Below are 23,253 nucleotides of genomic sequence, written 5' to 3'. Positions count from 1 at the left end.
CGCCTAGCAAACTCTGTAATAGAACAGCTAAAACTACGGAATCTTTTCTGCTTAAAATATCAAAATTACCCATACAAATTAATATATAGAGGTGTCGTTCAGAAAATTACAATAGCAAGAAAAAGTCCATGTATTTCAATAATCTGTTTCAAAAAGTAAAACTACTATATTAGTTCATCACACACAAAGTGAAATATTACAAAAGTCTTTATTTGTTTCAAATTTTATGAGTATGGAAGAAAGACACCAAAATAAAAATAACAAATCCAATGTTTCACCAAATTTGAATATTGTAACAAAGTTCAACATTATACGCTCCTTGTATCCTAATCTTGTCAGCTAGTTAATGCAAAACAAGTGCAGAGGTTTTCCCTCAGCCTTTAAATGGTCTGTCTGGTTTAGTAAACTTTAGAATCATGGGGAAGACAGCTGACTTGCTGGTTGTGCAGAAAACGATCATTGACACCCTCCAAGAGAAAAGGTCTCCAAAAGAATTTGCTAAAGATCCTGGATGTTTACAGAGAGCTGTATCAAAGTACACAAACAAAGTGTGAAGACGAAGGGGAAAATGTGCACAAGTGACAAAGATGGAGAGGATGTCAGCAACAGTGATTCCAAAATCTGGAATCCATGAGGGGTGGCCGGAGGCTGGTGTCAGTGCATCAAGAACCACCACATACATTATGTCTGCATGAAATGGGCTACAGTGTAGAATTCCATGACACAAGCCACTCCTAAACTAAAAACAACATCAGATGCGTCTGTGCTGGGATAAGAAGAAAACATACTGGTCTGTTGCCCTTTGGTCCCAAATCCTTTTTTCAGATGAAAGTAAATTTTGCTTTTCATTCGGAAGTCAAGGTCTCCCAGAGTCTGGAGAAGCACAAAAATCAAACTGCTTCAAGTCCAGTGTGAAGTTTCTACAGTGTTGGGGAGCAATGTCATTTGCTGCTGTTGTGCCATTCTATTATCAAGTCCACAGTCAACACACTTCAGACTTGCCGCTGCTGCTGAGATTTTTGGAGACAAGGATTTTATTTTCCAGCAGGATTTGGCACCTGCTCACAAAGCCAGAACTACCGATACCTGCTTTAATAGCAATAACAGCACTTGATTGGGCAGCAAACTCACCTGACTTAGTTGAACCCCATTGAAAATTGATGTTGTATTGTCAAGAGGAAGACGAGGGAACAGAAACCCTGAAATGCAGACAATCTAAATGCCAATATCAAAGCATCCTGAGCTACAATAACACCCGAACTGTGCCAAAGGCTTATCGTCTCCATGTCATGACAACTTGATGCTGTAACTGAAGTAAAAAGAAGCCCAACAAAGTTTGTGAGGGCAGATGACAAACATGCAGACAAACATTTCTGTGTTTGAGATCTTTTTGTTGTTGTTGGTCACAGAAATTTTTTTCTAATTTTGTGAAACACTGGATTTTGTGTGTGTGTGTGTGTGTCTTTCTACCATAATCATCAACATTAAAACAAACAAAGGTTTGAAATATTTCACTTTGTGAAACGAATTTGTGAAATAAATGTTGAAGTTTCTCATTCCCTGTTATTGAGCTTTCGATCCACATTTGTGTTGCTGTCCTAGGAGTCCCTCTAAAGGCTTCCGCCTCTCTTAGCACAGTATAAGTTTATATAATATGGATAGAAGAAAAAGGCATTTTTGAAAAATGGCATTAGGAGCTTTGTAAATCATTCCAACAAAGCAACAACAACAAACTATTCTGAATTATAACAGCTGACGAATTGAAAACTACACTGAGTGCATAGACTATAAAAAACAGAGAAAAACAATTTGCATACTAAATTGGAACGTGGTGTCTTGGGGTGGAGCTATCTCGCCTGTTGAGTTGCAAAGTTGGCCTGTCAACAACATCGCCTCAGGCCTTGCAAGCGTAGGACACAAAACACCGTCAAGGATGGACATGCAGATGAAGGTAGCAAAAAAACAAACAAAAAAAAACAAAACAAAACAAAATGCCCCGTGTACTTAAGTATTGTTGCTTGTGCGTGTTTAGGAGGCTGTTTCCTCCCCGGGTAAATTGTGTATATTTAGTTGAATGTAAACACAGCTAGTTGGCCTTCAACAAATTGACGAGCATGGCATTGTTGTTGGCGTTTAGGCCTACTAATGTACGGTTTCTACTCGTTGGAAAAGTGTCCCGCAATGTGCTGTAGGTCTGTAAAGCACTGTAACTCGTTGGAAAAGTGTCGTGCAAGGATGCTGCATGCTTCAATCGACTTAATGTTGCATGACTTTTGGTGTGTTTTCTATTTGCCGAGCGTGCTCGTTTAATGACGCACTATTAAATCAACATACTGCGCAATTGTCGCGTCTCAGACAGTTGATCTCTTTACGATTGACCATTAATTACCGACAAATAATTCTGTAAAAATTATGGCGATATAATTTAAACACATCAAGTCGTTTACTTAATCCATACAAACCGTTTTAGGGGCCAATTAGATAAAGCGATTTTTGATGCATTTCGGTACTCTTGATTTTTTTTTGCTGAACTGAATGAATTGGGGGACATAACTGTAGTTATAAAACCATCAACTATTTTATTATTATTATTATTATTTTTTAACTTTTAAACCAGGGTGTCGAACATATGGCCCGCGGGCCGTATCAGGACCGCACATGGCTTTAATCCGGCCCGCAAAACAATTTTGTAAAGTAAAAAAAAAAAAAAAAAAAAAAAAGAGTAATGTCGGACCAATTAATCAGCCGGCCACAATCAAAGTATATAAATTCAGAATTTCACAAGCAATCCTCAGATGAGCAATGCAACTTGTACACGGAATTGCTCTGAATTTTTTAACCTAATTCCGGTTACTTAATTCTGTCTGTTAGCGAGAGCCACTACATCGTGATAACTTACATTGATGTTTCTGCATTTGGCAATTTATTATTATATTATATTATATTATTAGTATGGGATTTTTTTTAATGGGCTTTAGGTAAAAAAAAAAAAAAAGGAATTGCTCTGGATGTCATTATTTTACACGCTACTTAAAGTAGGGCTGGGCGATATGGCCCAAAATTCATATCACGGTATAAACTGCATCCCTTCACGTTAACGGCATATATCACAGTATAGAATTAAGTTGTTGGTTTTTTTAAATAAATAATTTGCTTATGGGTTAACATTGTCCTTTATAAAAGCTATATGGATAAAAAAAACAATGAAAGAATAATTTTACTTTGGATAACAACATATATTGTGCAAATCTCAAATCCAAATTAAAAGTCAGCACTCTCTGATGCAAAATAATCCAAACAAAAAATATTCAGGGCTCTACACTAACTTTTGCACTGGTAGCACTAGCCGGGTTTACATGGAGACTTTTTAGTCATTCCGAATGAAGATCTCTGCTCATCTGTTTACATGTGACGTGATCCATTCCGATCTGCCGTTTATATGCTCAGATCAGCCCTGTGGCAGCCGCAGGACGCACGGACATCAATCACGTGATTTATAAAGATGGAGTTCATTTGTCATTTAGCACAGTAGTTGTGATAGTGTTAACACTTTTATTGAAGCAACATCTTGATTAAAAAAACAACAAGTTTTAAGTACTTAAAAACAAGTTCTTCCCTTGCAGACAAGCTCATTTGTGATTTACCAAATGTGAGTCACAATGTGTAGCCATACTAATTTACATGAAAGGGTGCCGGTGCCAATACCAGTGACAGAGGACGTTTTAAGTTTTCTATTTTTTTACACCCATTGTTTATCGTTTAAAATTGTTTTAAATCATTTGGTCTTTCAGATAGAACACAAGTTTTCTATAAAAAAATAAAATGTTTTCCTTAACTCATTTTTTCTCAGAAGATATTCCACATTATGTACTTTACCTTCATGGGTGCCAATAATGGTGAGCAGGACTGTATATGCAAAATAGGTAGATATAGCATGCCTGGAACTCATACGGGCAAAGTGTTGCCGCGTTCCATTTGCGTTATTTTTTTGGGACAATATATTCACAGTTAAGCCCTGCAATTTTAGGGCTGGCCCGCAAATATCGAAAATCTGCGTATAATTGACTGCAATTGTTTTTAAATGATATACCATGATTTTTCAGATCCGGCCCGTTTGGTAATATATTTTCCTCCATGTGACCCCTGAGCTAATATGAGTTTGACACCCCTGTAAACAACATATAAAATGTTTGGCAAAATGACAAATTTGCCATTTTAAGTTTAAATAAATAAATGTTCACATCATTATATAGGACTGGGCAATATAACTGAAAAGTGTATCATGATATGAGTACATATTAGCCGATATAGATGATTTATTTTTATTTTTTTTACACAATTCAAAATAAAAGACCCAGAGAAAATGGCTGAATTTAGGTCCTTTTATTTAAACATATAATATTTAACTATCTAACCAAATTCAATGCAACTATGAAAATAGCAAATAAACTTAAACCATTTAAATTGATTCAAGATCAAATTAAATACAACTATCAAAAGGAAAAATACCATTCAAAATGTCTGGTAGTAAAACAAATGTTCTGATTTTGGAAAAAGATAACCAGTTGATCAAAAATCTGTAGTGGAAACGGTTCAGCTGCTGGAATCATCAACAAGCTGTGATTTAGACCTTAAATACATTTGACAAATTTTAACGGAATATGAACCCAGTAGGGCTCTTAGGTTTGCAGGCTCAGATCAATTAGTGGAGCCCAGAGTTCAAAGTAAACATGATCAATTAGTGGAGCCCAGAGTTCAAAGTAAACATGGTCAAGCAGCATTGAGCTGTTGTGCTGCATGCAAATGGTAATTAGCTGCGAACAGAAGTGAAGTCAGCCCCAACTGAATGCTTTTAAAACTGGGCTATAAAAATCTATTTTTTAACATATTTTTCTGGCACAGTATCTTTTAGTAATTTTAGTTGGCTAATTTTTAATTCTTTACTTTGTTTTAAAATTTCTTCAGTTCATTTATTTGTAAATACTTTTAATAACGCGAATCACAGTTTGAACGTGTGTATGAAATGTGCCTTATGCCCATTGTATATAAACTTCTGACTACAAACATATGATGAACATTAGAGTTTACCTTAAATGTTACAGGTGTGAACTAGAACTATTCAGCCTGCCTCTGAAGAATCTGAATACAAATAGATCTTTCTTTTTACAAAGAACATTTCTTAACTTAAGTCATTTAAAAAATATTTTTAATTAGTTCTACTTTCTGAATTTTCACAGTGAGTTTCTTCTTGGTTTCTTCTTAGATGGTGGGTAAGGAACGTTTGCTGGCACTGGAAACCTGGCTTAAAGCAACAAATACAAAGATCTCTCAAGTTAATGGCCAGCGGAAGTATGGGGGACCACCTGAGGGTGAGAATGAACTCTTTGCTCTCACCATTCCCACATTTGGGTATTAACTTCCGGTCGCTAGACTAATGTATAACAATAACAATGAAAAAAAGTGCTCACGCAAGTCCATGTGTACAAAAACTTTCACATCTTTTTCAGATTCTCAACTCATTTGTTTATAGACGACAAAATCAACAACTTTTACAAAGTGCTGCACAGAAAGTGTAAATGATATCAAATAGAAAGCCTTTATTGTCACGTTCTATGGTGCAAATGCAGCAAAACTGAGGTTATTGTCTGGTGCTCTAGAACAGTGTTTCCCAACCTTTTTTAGCCGTGAGGCGTGGGGAGACGTCCCCACAGGAACCTCGTCGTGGTGAAGAAATAGCTGAGCCAAAAGGCGAAGCTCTCAATTTACCGGTCGATCTATGTTCCTCCCCTCACTCACCTATTATGGTCACGAGTTGTGGGTCGAAAGAACAAGATTCCGGATGCAAGCAGCCGAAATGAGTTTCCTCCGTAGGGTGTCCGGGCTCTCCCTTAGAGATAGGGTGAGAAGCTCGGTCATCCGGGAGGGACTACTTCTCCGCGTGGAGAGGAGCCAGTTGAGGTGGCTTGGGCATCCGTTTCGGATGCCTCCTGGACGCCTCCCTGGAGAGGTGTTCCGGGCATGTCCCACCGGCGGGAGGCACCGGGGGTGACCCAGGAAAGACTGTCCCTCGGCTGGCCTGGGAACGCCTTGGGATCCCGCCGGAGTTGGTTGAAGTGGCCGGGGAGAACAAAGTCTGGGCTTCTCTCCTAAAGCTGCTGCCCCAGCGTGCCGACCCCGGATAAGCGGTAGTAAATGGATGGATCAATAACCTATAGTGATATTCAGTTTTATCTCTAATGATGTTTATTTATATAATAACAAACTATTACTACTAGTTCCACACGGCTGAAAGTAATTTCTTCATACTCCGTGCATACAATTAATGTATACAAGATTTAAACTACAATGCATACAGTTCTCCAGAATTTCCTTCGTTATGAGTTTTAAATGTGAAATTCTTTTAGAATGCATCTTGCAATTATTAGTAGATTTAGCTGCTCGATGGTGGTTTTTTTTTTAATTTAGTTTGTTGACTTCCTGTCTTAGCTCGTCAAACCCTCAAAACTTTTTTTTAAATTGAATTATCACTTGCTATCTCTTTCTCTCCATTGCAATGAAAGTGTGGGATGACCCAGCCCCTGGATTTAACTGTGAGGTTTTCATCAACCACATCCCACGAAACGCCTTCGAGGACACGCTGCTCCCCCTCTTTAGCTCTGTGGGGCCACTGTGGGAGTTTCGACTCATGATGAACTTCAGCGGGCAAAACCGTGGATTTGCTTATGCCAAATACGGTTCAGCAGGTGTAGCTAAAAATGCTATACGCCAGCTAAATGGTCACATGCTTGAGCCAGGTTTTCAGATATTTGTATGCCAAAGCACAGAGAAGAGGCGCCTCTACATCGCAGATTTACCAGCCGACACCAAGCAAGAAATGTTTCTTCAGGTACTGCAGGGTTCTCACTACCCTTGTATAACAATATGTACTGTATACTGCTGGATGGTTGGCACTGGTCGTGCAGTAGAACATGGCTATTGTGTAGACAGCATGAATTTTATTCTTCAGCTACTTATATCCTCCTGTGGCAGCTAGCTCACGAGCTAACCGGGGCTCCTCTCGGCCAATGAACAGGCACCGGGCTTTTTCACAGCATCATCTTCTTGCCAACCCCTAACCCTTGGCTCACACTACATGACTTCCTGATGGTTTACCCACAATGCTTTGCATTACAACATATTACTGTAGCCTAAATAACACAAAGTGCATAACATTTGGGAGTTAAAATAAATTTAAATTGTAAATTGTGGCATCCAAGGAAGATGCACTTACAGGACAAAAGCATAGCGAGCTAGCTAGCTATCTTGCTAACTGCACACTGTAGTGGTAGGAATTGGCCAAGTAATTCTAACTAAGCAACTCGCCATTGCCACAGAGAGCAAAGGTGCTCAATTCATGAATTGTTTCATTGGGTGCCGTTTTAGCCACGCAAAAAAATTAAAACATCAGGAAAACCAAGATGGTGAAAAACAGTTTAACGTTCCAGTAAGTTTCCGCAGTTCAGAACTACCGTGCATTGCTGTCAGTCTTGGCAAGTTTTCAGCAATTATCTTCAAACATATGTAATGAATTTAGAAACAAATCTCTGAATTCATTTTGCTGTATTCCAGGATTTATCTCTTTCCGGGATCTCATTTGTGAAACAGCATGTTTTACAAGGAAATGTTTCATTAGCATAATTATACTATTGATGATCAAACTTACTAATCTTTTCTAACATTTTTCTAACCACCAGGTACTCCGCGGACTGATTCAAGGGGTTGAGAGCCTTTCTCTGAGGTCTGGACCTGAAATAGAGGGTGTATCCGCTGTCGTTGTCTTCTCATCTCACTATATAGCTTCTATGGCAAAGAGGGAACTGGTGAAAGGTGAGTGAACTGCAACTGCAGGAGATGGACATATAGTTGTGGTCAGAAGTTCAGGCTACGTTTATACGAGGACGATCTGAATAGAAGACTAAAAAATGGCGTCTCGTCTCCACTTTTTATTTTGCGTGTAGACAAGCGTTTTTCAGAGAACATTTGCATACATACGGTGACGCAAGCGTGTATGGAATTCTACCAGGCAGCAAGGTGATGCCTTGATTTCCGTCCGTGCACATGCTTGAAAAACCTGGGCAGAGGGCGCAGTGCGGTGATTCTGTTGCAGCGGCTCGACCAAGAGACCGTCCCCCAGGCTGCCTGCTCACTGCCGGCCATCGCCGCTGGCCTTCACTGGTCCAGGCCGGGCCACGGCACAATCTGATCTCTTATCTGATTGTCACTCATGTGCCACGAATGAGTGACGCCAAAATGACCGTTACTAGTAGGGGGAAAAAAACTTGACGCTGGAACGACTCCTGTTGGTTTATTATAGCAGCAGCTGGCTGGCCGTCACATGTATAATGTGACGGAAATGCGTACGTGACGTGAGCAGAGTTTTGCGTTTTGGACCGTGTATATGGGAACGCAACGACAGAGCGTATTCAACTTTTCCATTCTGGTGGGTGGTTTCAAACGTTTGCGTTTTCAAGACCCCAAAACAACATCACCGTCTAAACAAAAGGCACTTTTTTGGGGGTTTCTTCCCCCAAGCGTCCTCGTATGAACGGGCCCTTAGACTCAGCAACCTTTCACATTAAAAGAGTCATTTGAGCACGTTATCATTCAATTAAAACACACTTGGAGCAGCCAAACAAAAATTTGACTACTAACTTGAAGGTAACATTAACAGTGTTCCCTCGTTTTCCGCTGGGTTAGGTTCCAAAGAATGCCCACAATAAATCTGTGAAGTAGTTAGCTTTATGTTTTACATTTATTATAAATGTTTTAAGGGTTAGGGTTAGGGTTAAAACCCCTCACCACACAGTTTATACACTTTTCTCATTGAGGCATTTACATTTTTCATATTTCTTGTTTAAACATTATCAATGTTCAAACCTTCATAAATTTTCTAAAATGGGTACATTACTGTAAAAAAAAGCATGCAAAATTGCACCAAAACAAAACGCGAAACAGCAAGGCCACGAAGAGTGAACCGCGTTATAGCGAGGGAACACTGTATTCATAGTTTCATGTCAAAAAACTACAAACAAATGACTGACTCATTTCCAGGTTTAACAAAACAATCACCAAATTTCTATACAATCTGATGTAGGCCAGGCCCACATAATTCAGCCAAATGGAAGAGTAGAAAAATGAGTCTTAAGACGCGATTTAAACGTTTCTACAGCGGAAAAGCGGCTCTGCCCTTCCGAGGGTAGGGCATTCCAGAGCACTGGAGCCCGAATCAAAAACGCTCTTGAACCCGCAGACTTCTTTTTGGCTCTTGGATCACCAAAAGACCAGCGTGTTGCGAATTAAGGTTTTGTGTCGGAACGTACGGTACTATTAAATCGACAAGATGGGAAGTCACTAATCCGTGTAGTATTTTATATGTAAGTAACAAAACCTTGAAATCGTATCTCAAGTGGACCGGAAGTCAATGCAAGTTGGCTAGTATCGGGGTAATATGATCGAACTTTCTCGTCCGCGTCAAAAGTCTAGCTGCAGCATTTTGTACTAACTGCAGACTTTTAAGACTGGTTATGGGAAGACCAGAGAGTAATACATTACAGTAGTCGAAGTGAGACGTAACAAACTATTAATTAAATTATAGTCTCTGCATCTCCATCAGACAAAATAGGATGAATTTTAACAATATTGCAAAGGTAAAAGAAAGCAGTTCTACTAATATTTTTAATTTGCATTTGGAAAGAGAGAGATAGGTTGAATATAACATCAAGATTTTTTACTGAGTCACTTTGGCCTATAATACATTTATTGAGGTTTAAAGAGGTGTTTGTAAACAGATGCTGATGACAAGCGGGACCGACAATCAACATCTCGGTGTTGTCTGGGTTGAGGAGCAAAAAATTAAACGAGATTCATTGTTTAATGTCGGCGAGGCACGACCCCAGAATACAGCAGTTGTGCGGGTTTGTTATTTCTAGAGGCAAATATAATTGAGTATCGTCGGCATAACAGTGAAAGTTTGTTATATTTACGTATAATAGCACCGAGCGGAAGCATATAAATGTTAAACAGTAGAAGGCCAAGTACGGACCCCTGCGAGACTCCAAATGCATAGCTCAGAGGTCGCACAGCCATGGATTACACGGTGCATTCTTTCTGAACGGTAAGAACGAAACCACGAGAGTGCATGTTTGAAGGTGTTCTAGCAGCATGTTGTGATCGACGGTATCGAAGGCAGCGCTAAGATTGAGTAATAATAATATTGACGAGGTATTGGAGTCCATTGCTAGAAGATCATTAGTCACTTTAGCAAGGGCTGTCTCAGTAGAGTGAACGGCCCTGAATGCTGACTGAAAAGGTTCATATCGATTGTTAGTGGACACGTAATCGTTCAGCTGTTGCACGACTAGGAGTGTCAGGCGATTAAAGTTTTTAATCATAATTAATTGCATGACTTCAATTGTTAACTCACAATTAATCACAAATTGCATATGTTCTAAATGTACAATAATATATTTTATATAATTTTATATTTAAGTTTTCATACTCTTGTTAACATCGAAGTGGAAAGAAATGTAAAATAGTAATATGGCTGCGTCTTCAATATAGTAATTTCATAATCATAAAAATTTTGTTAAAGTTAAAAAGGTGTATTGTACTATAAAAAAATTGTGTGATATTAATTTGTGTTGAGGTCATTTTTCTGCCACTAGATGGCAAAATTGCATTTGTAAGACATTGGTGACAGCTCAGTGCATTTTTCTTTAACATGAAATAACTTTAACATTAAGTTCTTTTTTTATTGTAAAATACAACTTGACCCCAGTCTCCACAAATATATGCATTATTATTAAATGTATTACTGCTAAATTTTGACGTGAACGTGTCTGCTGCGTTGCGACTGGAATTCCCCCAGTACAGGTTTTCCAAGTAAGGGGCGGTCATTAATCACGCGTAAAAAAATATATAGGGGCGTTAAAGGAATTTTTAATTAACTCAAAATGAACGCACACATGTTGACACCCCTAATTTATACACAACTTTGCCCCATCCTTGCTTGTGAACAACTGAGCCTTTTGGGGATGCTCCTTTTACCCAATCATGTACAAGCATTGACCTGTTCACTTGTGGAATATTCCAAACAAGTGTTTTTTTTTTTCAGCATTCCTCAAGTTTTCCAGTCATTTCACACTTTTTTAGAACATGTTTTTGCATATTCAAAATAAGAGAATATTTGCCAAAATCAATAATGTTCATCAGTTTCTACATTATTGTTTTCTTTTGTAGCTGATTCAATTTTTACGCACCATCCCAACTTGATTATAATTGATCCTCTTTTCACGCTTTGTTAAATATAACCTACTAATGCGCATGATTTTGTCACTAGCGTTTCAGAATTTGTTTGCCTTGCGCATCTCAGTCAAGTGGATGCGCCCAATGAAGCCAAGCTCAGATGAGTCGCTCCTTCCTCAGAAATCGAAATCCCTCGTGGCTCCAACCCCAAAGATTCCATACTCCAAGGCGAACGTCTCTCAGATTTTAGCCGAGCCTTCTCCTGGTCCAGAACTCCCTTCGTTCTTTTCCTCGGATTTCTGCAGAAATGTGGGAGGACCCATTATCCGCCGTACACCAGCTTCCCATCAGCGTCTCTTGCCTGTAGCATTGTCACCCTCTCCAGTGACTGAACTTCAAAATAAATGTGCCTTGGCTGGAATAGCTATGCCACGATTTGAGTTCATCCATAACCGTGTTATGCCTGATGGATTCCTCCACCTTAACTATCAGGTGAGTATCCTTGGGCTAGGTGTCTTCCCAGGGCAGGTTAGGATCTTGCCAGGACCTTCTGCTACAACCACACTGGAGAGAGCTAGAGAGGCTGCAGCTCAGCAGGTGCTGCAAATTCCAATGGGTCTGAAGGTTTCCCACTCCTAAATCTGATAGGAGCCTCCACACCTTGTACTTGTTCATGCAGGTTGACTGTCTTAAAATAGGTATTTAATGTTGATTGTTGTATGTTACCCTATGCATGTTTTTTTTTATTACGAGCTGCAGTGTAATGTTTGAGCTTGTTTTATTGTTTCACGTGTTTTATTGCTTGTTACCCTATGCATGTTTTTTTTATTACGAGTTATAGTGGAGTGATTTGACTTAATTGGCTGGAATTGTTTTAGTCTTGCATGCTTTTGTTGCTTGAATGCTTCCATTATAAATGTGAAAAGAAAATGCACTGGTGGCGTCTTTGTAAAAACATAACATGAAAATAATTTCCCACTGAATTAGTAGTACTATGGACAATTCCCAACATCCGGGAATTTCTGGTATTTCCACAACGCAACACCTCTTACACGGTGAAAACGTATTGTATTGCTTTTGCCTGTGACTAACATACAAAGCTCTTAGAAAATCATGCCTAAAAGTTGTTGTACGGTTGGATGTTCCAATCATAACAATACGGAAACTGAATTATCATTCCATGTTTTTCCCATTGACCTTGAGGGTCAGAGAAAATGTGTATAAGTAGTGAAAGAGAGTGACTGGACAGTTTTAAATGTAGGCTAACCAAGATCACACTGCTTTGTAGTTTGCACTTCCAAAGTTAATGATAAGAATAATTTTTGAGTGTGCATTAACTATATTATTGTGTTTTCTACGTATTTTAGGCGTTAACCAACTTACATCATTATCTATATGCAGTGGAACCTTGTCGTTTGAACGTCTCGGAACTTGTACAAATTGGACATTGACCAAAAAATCTGAGTAAAAAATGTCTCGGAGTTTGACCTCAATTTCGGCATTCGAACACCCAAACAAATCAAGCAAAGTCGAACGTACCTTGAACGGGTAACCGAGTAAAGCCGAGCGATGCCGAATGCTCACGTTGCGGTAGTCGAGACGAAGCGTTGCTCATTTCCAGTCAGAGCGGGTGAATACTCCCGGAGGTGCTCCGTACATTCGCAAGTGCATTTTAATTTTTTTCAGGGCAATTTTATTCGACATGGGCCCAAAGAAAGACAGCAGTGCCAGTGGCAGCAAAGAAAAACGTACAGTGCTACAAACCATAGTGGATTTAGGCGTCGTTGTAACTATCGTGACTACTTCCGTAAATACCAGCACAATAACCCCTTTTAGCTGTTCAACAATGTGCCTGACGCTAAACAGAGCACATGGACCCCTTAGTAGTCTTAATATGCATAAAGTAAAATCCACTAACTTAGCACGAACTAAAGCATGCATTAATACAGCATTTTTCATTCTGATGCATCATACCACAACAAAAAAGGTAAAATATTTTTTTGGCAGTGTTTTTTTAAATGTTGGAATGAATGTACATGTTTTTATTTATTTATTTTAACATAAATATAATTTGAAATAGGAATTTTCTGTTTTTTGGAACTTGGGAACGGATTAATTGCATTTACATTAATTCTTATGGGGGAAAAAAATGGTTCAGATGTTGAACAATTTGGACTTTGAGCACTTCACAGGAACGAATTGTGTTCAAACTCCGAGGTACCACTGTAAATGAAGTAAACCTCTTCGAAGTGACTTTCACCCATTTTTCTTCATCTGAATTGCTGAAATTGACGCAAATGTCTTATTCTTGGCCCGACCAGGCTAACTTAACCCGAGATCAAACCACGACAGCTCCGTACTAGCTAACATGACATGCTAGTTTTTGTTTGTTTGTTGTTTTTTTACATCTAAACTGACATGTTGCAATTTTAATTTTCTATGGCTTTACATGTTAGTATACAGTAATGTACAATATTCAGATGACTTAAGACCTAAATTGTATGCACACATGGTTTTGATTCTTTGATTTTTAATAATGTACAAGTGACTTTGGCTGTTTGTAAGGACATTCATCTAAGGCAGTGCTTCTCAACCCTAGTCCACAGGGACCCCTATCCAGCCTGTTTTCCATGTCTCCCTCAGCCAGCACAGGTGAGGATTGTTATCAGGCTCATGCAGAGCTTGCTGATTACCTGATCATTCAAATCCACCTGTGAGGGAGTCAGTAGACATGGAAAACAAGCTAGATAGAGGTCGCCGAGAAACGGGGTTGAGAACCACCGATCTAAGGTCACGACTAATTTCTGTTCATATAGCACTTTTGCCTCTGCAGCCAGATCGTTATAGTAGGTTGTTACAGTATAGTATTGTACATTTCAGCACATTTTGAATTCAAAATAATCCTCACAAATAACAATGATCCAAAAAACAATGCTTTTTCAAAGAGAGAAGAGCTTGTATTTACTGAGGAAGACCGCCATTTAAACTTGTGACTTAGGCTCATACAATTAATTGAGGCCTTGACACGGCATATCTTCTCACTGGAGAAAAACATCCCAACTAAATCTTCGTGTCTGGATAAACTGGTCTCGGAGCACTTTGAAGTTTCTCAAATAAGCTTAGCTTGCTAGCCACTAACAAGAAGACACAAATGTTAAAAACAGATTGCAAAGCAGAGCTGCAGTTTAAGTGTAAAGTATGGTGCTAGGCTGTCAAGGTAGGAATTTAATAGAGCGAGGGCTTCAAAATAGGGTTTAAATGACATTAGGCACTGTAGGCCCATCTGATAAACAAAAAATTCACGCAACAATACAATACACAAACTCTCGCTGGGAGATAATATGCGTTCCAAAAAAAAAAACATAAAAGAAAAGAAACAGCAAGGCATTCTTACATTTCTATAAGCCAACTATGTAGTTTCACATATCAAAAACACAAATATTTTGAGACCTCTTCACAAACCATCTGAAAGTCCGTGTGACTGCAATTCAACTTTAAACAAAACAATGGATGGCTTTCTAGTTTTCCATTTACATTTATGAATATGGTATTTACCAATAATTATTATTGTATTGCAAACTCTCCTTCCTTTGATTGGTACATTAGTCGAACCATGAAGGATTTGGTCCAAATTTAGTTTGTCCAATTTAATTTGCATCCATAATGTTACATTATTCCAAAATTATTTTTTTATACTACAAGAGAAAAATAAATGAGCAATTATTTCCTTCTCTCGATCGCAAAAACTGCATGGGTCATAGGCCCAAACTGCTTTTTCAACATAGCTGCAACTGGATAAAAAACATGTAAAATTTTAAATTGCATTTCTTTTATTTCAGGAGAAATTGGCCATTTAAAAAAAATTCACATCATCCTTTGTAAGTTTACTTTCCCTGTCCCGAATTTGAACATTTTCATCAAAATCATAAAATCTATTTATTTTAAAATGTTTGACACTTTTTTTTTAACTACACTTCTTATCTTTAAGAGAAATGTGCTTTAATTAAATGTTTGGCAGCAAGATTTTTCTTTTAGAATAAAGTATGTAATTTTTTTAATCGTGTTTGTTAAGGCCACAGGAACCGCTTTACAAACGTTATTATATTCTCTTATAGAGCTTCTTATGTTAAATTTTCTCTCCAAACCTTCCAAACTTAAACATTGACCACCTTTATCTAATATATCAATCACAAAAATAATATTTTTCTCATACCATTCTTGAATAAACATTCTTCATATTGGATGTAATTACTCTGTTGTTCCATAAGGTAGAGCCATGCGGTGAAAAATTATAGGTAAATACCATTTTCCAAATATATAACACCTGTTTATGATACTCAGATAATTTCACTGCCAGTTTAGATATTTCAAAATCACATTTTAAAAGAAATTCAAAACCCCCTACTTTGTCAAAAAATACTCTTTGGAATGTAAAACCACAAAGAATGGTTTGTCTAGAAATGCTTTAAATCTATTGTTTTTAAACCGCCTTTGTCATACTCTTACAAGTTGTGATTTTTTTTTTAATATAGTGGGTTTTATTGCGCCAAATGTATTGATATATTATTTTAGTAGTCTTTTTGATATTTTGTGGAGTGACATTTTGTGAATAACATGGGTATACTAATTATGAAATACCTTCTGATTTTAATAAACTCCTATCCAAAATGGTCAGATCCCTAGTTAACCAGTGATTAAAATTCTTAGTATTTTTTTTAAATTTTTTCCTTTATATATTTTTATTCCCGTAGTTGTACATCTCGTAATGTCTATTCCCAAATATTTTATTTGAGTCTTCACCGGAATGGATTCTAAGCTTATGTCCAAACAATCATAGAGTGGTAATAATTGGCATTTTTTTAAGATTGATTAAGTTGAAGGCCTGATGACTGAGAAAACTTAGAGATAACATTTAAAGTCTTGGAGCGTTGCTTTATCTTTTAAAAAATATTACAGTGTCATTTGCAAACGGACAAATTTTAAATTCTTTATTATTAACTTTAATGCCCTCTAACGCTTGATTGTTTATGATAAGATAGGCCATTAATTGTGTGCATAGTATGAATAATTCCTGTGAAATTTTACATCGTTGTCTAATACTACAAGATACATAAATTCTTGGTGTTACACCCGGGTTTAGTGCAACATAACTGTAAATTTCCTTGAAGAAAAAAAATATTTTGCAAAATTTTTCTCCACAACCAAAAATTTTCTGGGATTTTATCAGAAAATTATGTTCAATAGAGTCAAACGCTTTGAAAAATAAATCAATAAACAAAATTAAACTTAGTCAGTGACAGAATAATAGTCTAACAAGTCTAGGATTAATCAAACATTATTATGAATTTGCCTTCCTTATACATGTACATATACATACGTGGTCCTAATACGCCGTCGTATTGAATAATACACCCTATTTTATTTTATGCTTTCTTCATTCAAAAGCCAAGCTGGCAGCTAACAAACAGACGCGGATGTTGTTGATTTTTTCCCCGGAAGCGGATGTTCTTGCCTTCATACGTGGCCTTTTGCGACGCGCGTTGTTGTGAATTGTCCCCAATTAATTTATAATTGAACGTTTTGTTGTTAAAATTGTTTGCAGATATCATTTGTTTTATCTAGTTTAGCATTGTTTCGTTATTTATTCGTTTCATTGGCAAAAAGGTTTGCCCAAGACTACAAGTGAAGTTAATGTCAAACAACTTCCGCTGCTAATTTACTTCCGTGTACGTTGTGGCTATTCACACGCGCTTCACGAAATAATTATTCCCCAATCATTACAGAAGTACGGAAAACTCGACGCAGAAAGCCATAGCACCACCTCACTGGAATAAAACGTCTGCCATTAAATCTTGGTGTTGGGGTAAACTCGTCTCGGTCCACGTTGTTGAAGCTTTTTTAGCCTAGTTTGGTTTAGCTTGCTAGCCGCTAACAAAGAGACGCGTTGGTAGCAACACATAACTAAACACGAATCAAGTGTGAGTATGAAGTGTTGAGATTATCGTCGGAAAATGTGTGCAAAAACTGTAAAAGAAGAGTACGAGGAGGAGCTCTCTCGGGCAAATGAAAACGGGCCACAACGTCAACTATTGGACGGCGTTATTAACCAGCCACAAGGTGCGTTACACAGAGCAGGTTTGTTCACGTATACTTGTTTATTAGCCAGCAAGAAACATATCTTTTTATTGATTTATTTAGTTTTTAAAACGACGTGCATCATGTGTAACCCATGTCCGGCATAGACTGGGCCTGCATTAATGTGAAATAATACACAAATACCTTCAATTATCTTCTCAAATCAATTTGTAAAGACTTCCACAAACAAACAAAAACATTTAATGAAGTGAAAATTATTTTGTACCTTTTTCCTGACTGATGCCTTTGAAAAGGGAGATTCCTCTGTTTATGTGGAAGCTCTGTACAAACCATGACTTGTGCTTTGACGAGAAAAATGACTGAAAAAAGACAACTAGAGCATCTAAACTTTATTTGAGGGTTAGTCAGAAGCATTTAAAATGGCGGCAGATTTTTGCTTACATCTTACATACAAGAGTGATCATTTAAAAAATGCACCTTGAAAAGGTTAGATGAACAACTGAATCATTTTAAAGCTTATGTTAAACAGTTTAGATAATGGATATTTGTAAACTAAACAGACTGCTGTGCATTTTGCGGTTAAGTGGCAGCTACTGTTGCGAAGGCCATTAAACAGCCTATACAAGAAAATATGCAAAATTGATCCAGCATATATGGATTTGTCCTATGAGATGTATCCTTTTGCTTTTTTTCTGTTGATAAAATATAATTGCATGTGTTTGTAACATTGCTAATAGAGAATTTAAGGCAGCAGTAATGTGACATAAAAATGAGTGCTGTCACTGTAAACTTTTTTTTTTTTTAATGGAGTTGCCTAGAGATTATTCCATCGATTAATCGACCCCCCCCCCCCCCAAAAAAAAAAGATAAGGTTGAACGTGAGTTGAATTTAGTGGATATAAATACTCGTTCCTTATCTTATGCACACATATGCACATTTTACACAAACACCAACAAAATTACCGTTATGTTTTTCTACGTTTGGTTCCATTAAAATCCATAAATGTCACAAAGCGAGTTCGTTTCTATCGCCAGCGTCCGTGTTTGCAAAGTGCAAACTCTCTTGCGTCTGTTGTTAAGTCCATTGTGGCCAAGTTGGCTCGTTTATTACACAATTGATGGCGTAAAGCTCTATTAACAGAACTTATGGCAAATGCACGGTATGTTGCATGTTACATGTTGCGTTTTTGTGTCTTGCAGACGTTAGTAAAGGATGTCTTCATCCTGACCAGCAGGACCCGGAACCCCTCCACGTTAAAGAAGAAGAGTTGGAGACTTATATCACCAAGCTGCCAGTGACTGCTGGCGTTCTCAAGAGTGAAGATGATCGTCAAAGTGAGGAGAACAGAAAGGTCGAGGCTCCAAGCAGCAGCTCAAGTCAACACATGACAGCAGAAGGTGATGCAGACGTCAGTGGAGGATCACAATCAAGCAGCCTTTTAGCTCCGCTATCAGATAGTGACGACTTATCTTCACACTCGCCTGACACTGATGATGATAGACACGCTAAAGGTGATGTGACAAGTCACGTTGACAACAAACACCGGGAATGTTCTCAGTGTGACAAAACTTTTTTCAACAGGTCATCATTGAAAAGACACATGAGAACGCACACTGGGGAGAAACCTTTCTCCTGCTCAGTGTGCGGTCTTATAGTAAACCAGAAGTGTAGTTTAACAACTCACATGAGAACACACACCGGGGAGAAACCTTATGCCTGCTCATTTTGTAGCCAGAGATTCTCTGAAAAGGGAAATTTGACAAAGCACACAAGAACACACACTGGGGAGAAACCTTTTACCTGTTCGATTTGTGGTAAAAACTTTACTGAGAAGGCCAGTTTAATAAGCCACACAAGAACGCACACTGGGGAGAAACCTTTTTCCTGCTCATTTTGTGGTCAAAGATTCTCTGAAAAAGGAAACTTAAGAACACACGTAAGAACACACACTGGCGAGACACCGTTTGCTTGCTCCGTTTGTGATCAAAGATTCGCTTGGAAGGGTCTTTTGAACGCACACTTAAGAACGCACACTGGGGAGAGACCTTATGCCTGCTCAGTATGTGGTCAAAAATTCTCTGCAAAGGGAAACTTGAGAATACACACAAGAACACACACAGGTGAGAAACCTTTTGCCTGCACAGTTTGTGACCAAAAATTCTCTGTGAAGGCAACATTACGAACACACTTAAGGACACACACTGGTGAGAAACCTTTTACCTGTTCAATTTGTGGGAAAAGCTTCTCTGTAAAGGGAAGTTTAATAAGCCACACAAGAACACACACTGGGGAGAAACCATTTGCCTGTTCGATTTGTGGTAAAATATTCACTCAGAAGGTTCATTTAACAAGACACACAAGGACACACACAGGAGATAAACCTGTTAGCGCTTCAGTCTGCAACTTAAGTTCAGGAGTGAAAAATGTTCATCCTGAACAGCAAGAGCTGACCCCCAATATTAAAAAGGAAGACGTGCAGCTGGAGACCTCTCACATTAAAGAGGAAGACGATGAGGAGGATGTCACCAAGTTTCCATTGACTGTTGTCACTGTGAAGAGTGAAGATGATGACAAAGTGAGGAGACCCGAGGAGCTGAGCCTCCAAGCATCAGCTTGAGTCAGCACATGACAACAGAAGGTGATGGAGACCACTCTGGACGATCAAATGCCGACTATCGCTATCATGTATTGACAACATAATGTCACACTTGCCTCACACTGATCTTGATGAACAATTAATAGGTGATATGACCTGTTCCACTGAGAACAATCCATGAAAATATTGTTTTTATAAGCACAAAAAAAAACTGACAAAGCTTTTCATTAGCAGATGTTACAGTCTATCAAATGTAACTGCTTTTGATATTTTTACTTTTATGTAATATATTTAATGTTTTTTTTCTTTCTGTTTTAACATGTATTAGTTTTCCTAATTGTTAAAACACTAAAATGACATGTATAGCAGATTTATTTAAACTGACACAGAGTGCAAAACATCTTCTCAAGTCTCAAAAACTAATAAAAAACATTTTCAGCTTAACACACATTTTGCAATTCAAAATGGCACTTTTTAAATGCACTGACACAACAATCCGACATAAGGTCATGTTTGCCATTTCAAAACACTGCCATTTAATATGACGCTACATGAGCTAATTGGCCAATATATGTGCCGCCTGGCCAAACACCTCATTGGTTAATTGTTACCACCTCAATCAGGAAGTAAGCACTATAAAAAGACCACAGATAAACACTTTTTTTTTTTTTTTACAAAAACAATGGAAGAGGTGGCAGCAAGAGGAGGGTGAGAGCTAGAGGTAGAACTGGTAGAGGAGTTCATGACCAAAGAAGACAACAACTTTCAAAAGAAAACAAAGCAACCTTAGTTGATTAATGTCATCAACCATGGACTGACAATGCGAGAGAGAGGCTGCCTAATTTTTGTTGCCTCTCTTTTATATATTTTGTTCCTGCAATTTTCAGTTTACTGTTTCGTGAGCATATATTTGTTCACTCCAATGTAAACATCTGCTGTGCATTTGTTGCACTGACTTGGTGAAAAAAAAAATAAGTAAATTCAAATTGTTAAAAAGTTTCAACAGCATGTGTGTATCTTCAAATATTTCTGTGCATGTGAACAATCTGAAGAATGTTCTACAATTTGAACTATTTTAGTATTGTGGCAAAGCATTCTAAAGATGAGAGTGCTTTTCATTATGCCCAACTGTGTGTAGTTGATGTGACAGAAATCTGGTAATATGAATGACGTGTGTGCCACTTGGTATAAAAGTTTGATTTTGGTAAAGCTATATGTAGTTTTGGTTGCAGTGCTTCATTTTGCAGGATATGTGAGGGATTTTGCAGTTTGGGTGTGTGGTTTTGTGAATTGTGTTAAGTAGTTTGATAATACGAGCCTAGTTTGCAAAATTGTGTTTTAGCAATTGGGAAAAAAAACTGTAAATGTAAAATGTTGTATTTTATACAATGGTACCTTGACTTACAATTCACTCTGTGACCAAAATCGTAAATCAAATCAATTTTACTTGTTAAAATAAATGCTATCACTTTGTTCCAAACACAACAAAAAAACTAACATGCTTTCCATTAAGACAAAACAACTGTATTATAAAATAATAATATGAGAACATAGTCAAACATAAAAGCGAATGTAGAAGAAATGAAAACAGGTTTTGTGAATTGCAATCAAGTCGAAAGCCTCACATATACACAGTATCTGTTGATGAGTGCCTTTAAGGGGCGTAACCTAGTGAGTCACATCAGGAGCTGGAGACAGTCGGGTAGACCGTTTACCACATTCAGTGTGATGTCTGCCTCATACTCCTCGTGAGTGTTTCTTATTTTGTTTTTGTCCCATTCAATAAAGAGCTGTGGCTCTCCTTGCCCACATGTTCGGGCATTACCGTTAGTTTATTGCTATTTTTTTACTCCACCTCACTCAAGCGGAGGCATATCTGAATTCAAGAACTTGCTCCACATCTTCTTGAAGGAGCCGACTTCAGATGATGAACAGATAAAGACGTGGTTCTGATTGTGCTGTCTGTGCCTTCAGAATGGTCATGAAAAAAGGAGTCCCTTTCCCGTTTACATAGAAGTAACTGCAGAAGGGCTCCCGGTGGTGGAGTGGTACCATCACTTACCTGTGGTGCAGGCACTACAGGCTGTGTGGGTTCGCTAGCCCACCCGGGAGGCCATGTTTGTGTGTTTGCCCGACTAAGTAAAAGAAAAAAGTGACTGCAAAAGTTTGCCTGCAATTATCTTGTTTCTCAATGATGACACTCACAATTGCAGATGACAATCTGTGGAACATTTCCTAAATACTACTTCCTCTGCCTCTTGATCGATGTCCACTTGTACCTTCAACCTCTCCTTCCCCTTAAAGAAACATTCAAAACATGTTTTTCAATTATTTTTAAATTAATAAAGTCTGAATGCATCAGAATTTCTGACTGGGTTGTTCAACAGGATCTTAGATAGTGAGAAGATGCCTGAGGAATGGAGGAAAAGTGTGCTGGTGCCCATTTTTTTAAGAACAAGGGAGATGTGCAGAGTTGTGGCAACTACAGAGGAATAAAGCTGATGAGCCACACAATGAAGCTATGGGAAAGAGTAGTTGAAGCTAGACTGAGGGCAGAGGTGAACATTTGTGAGCAGCAGTATGGTTTCATGCCACAAAAAAAAAAAAGTACCACAGATGCAGTATTTGCTTTGAGGATGTTGATAGAGAAGTACAGAGAAGGTCAGAAGGAGCTGCATTGTGTCTGTGTAGATCTGGAGAAAGCTTATGACAGGGTAAATCCCCAGAGAGGAACTGTGGTTTTGTATGAAGAAGTCGGGAGTGGCAGAGAAGTATGTTCAAGTGGTGCAGGACATGTATGAGGATTGTAAAACAGTGGTGAGGTGTGCTGTAGGGGTGACGGAGGAGTTCAAAGTGGCGGTGGGACTACATCAGGGATCATTTCTGAGCCCCTTCTTATTTGCTATGGTAATGGACAGGATGACAGACGAGGTTAGACAGGAATCTCCATGGACTATGATGTTTGCAGATGACATTGTAATCTGTAGTGAGAGCTGGGAACCGGTGGAGGAGAAGCTAGAGGTGTGGAGGTTTGCCCTGGAAAAGAGGGGAAGGAAGGTTAGCCATAGCAAGACGGAGTATCTGTGTGTGAACGGGAGGGACCCAAGTGGAAGAGTGAGGTTACGGGGAGAAGAGACCAAGAAGGTGGAGGAGTTTAAGTATTTAGGGTCAACAGTCCAGAGCAATGGAGAGTGTGGAAAAGAAATGAAGAACCGTGGGCAGGCAGGCTGGAGCGGGTGGAGAAAAGTGTCAGTTGTGACGTGTGATAGTGATAGAG

The 23,253-nt window shown here is 38.4% G+C and overlaps 2 protein-coding genes across 3 annotated transcripts; both read left to right on the top strand.

The window, feature by feature from the left end:
• The first annotated feature begins 1,829 nt into the window (after positions 1 to 1,829).
• On the top strand, positions 1,830 to 12,217 carry dnd1 (DND microRNA-mediated repression inhibitor 1). Its single transcript, XM_077564390.1, has 5 exons — positions 1,830 to 1,951; positions 5,264 to 5,369; positions 6,561 to 6,886; positions 7,734 to 7,866; positions 11,378 to 12,217. The coding sequence occupies exons 1-5, from the start codon at positions 1,934 to 1,936 to the stop codon at positions 11,920 to 11,922; spliced, it is 1,128 nt and encodes a 375-aa protein (XP_077420516.1). The 5' UTR covers positions 1,830 to 1,933; the 3' UTR covers positions 11,923 to 12,217.
• A 4,562-nt stretch (positions 12,218 to 16,779) lies between these two features.
• Positions 16,780 to 21,478, top strand: LOC144050789 (uncharacterized). 2 transcript variants are annotated; one of them, XM_077564376.1, is made up of 2 exons: positions 16,780 to 17,400; positions 18,580 to 21,478. In XM_077564376.1, exons 1-2 carry the CDS (start codon positions 17,295 to 17,297, stop codon positions 19,995 to 19,997), a joined length of 1,524 nt encoding a protein of 507 aa, XP_077420502.1. In that variant the 5' UTR covers positions 16,780 to 17,294; the 3' UTR covers positions 19,998 to 21,478. The 2 variants fall into 2 exon arrangements, with proteins under 2 accessions (XP_077420502.1, XP_077420501.1); XM_077564375.1 differs by having other exon boundaries at positions 16,780 to 17,418.
• The last annotated feature ends 1,775 nt before the right edge of the window (positions 21,479 to 23,253 follow it).

The sequence above is a fragment of the Vanacampus margaritifer genome, chromosome 4 (genome assembly GCF_051991255.1).
Source record: "Vanacampus margaritifer isolate UIUO_Vmar chromosome 4, RoL_Vmar_1.0, whole genome shotgun sequence".
NCBI classification, from domain to species: Eukaryota; Metazoa; Chordata; class Actinopteri; order Syngnathiformes; family Syngnathidae; genus Vanacampus; species Vanacampus margaritifer.
The sequence above is the reverse complement of the archived record's forward strand: the minus strand, read 5'-3'. Positions and strand labels throughout refer to the sequence as shown.

Excerpts from the sequence above, each read along its gene's own strand:
- dnd1 (XM_077564390.1), top strand. Across the intron at positions 5,370-6,560 it reads GTATGGGGGACCACCTGAGG|TGTGGGATGACCCAGCCCCT; the intron begins GTGAGAATGAAC and ends TTGCAATGAAAG. Across the intron at positions 6,887-7,733 it reads AGCAAGAAATGTTTCTTCAG|GTACTCCGCGGACTGATTCA; the intron begins GTACTGCAGGGT and ends TCTAACCACCAG.
- LOC144050789 (XM_077564375.1), top strand. The coding sequence starts at position 17,295 with ATGTGTGCAAAAACTGTAAAAGAAGAGTACGAGGAGGAGCTCTCTCGG. Across the intron at positions 17,419-18,579 it reads AGGTGCGTTACACAGAGCAG|ACGTTAGTAAAGGATGTCTT; the intron begins GTTTGTTCACGT and ends TGTGTCTTGCAG.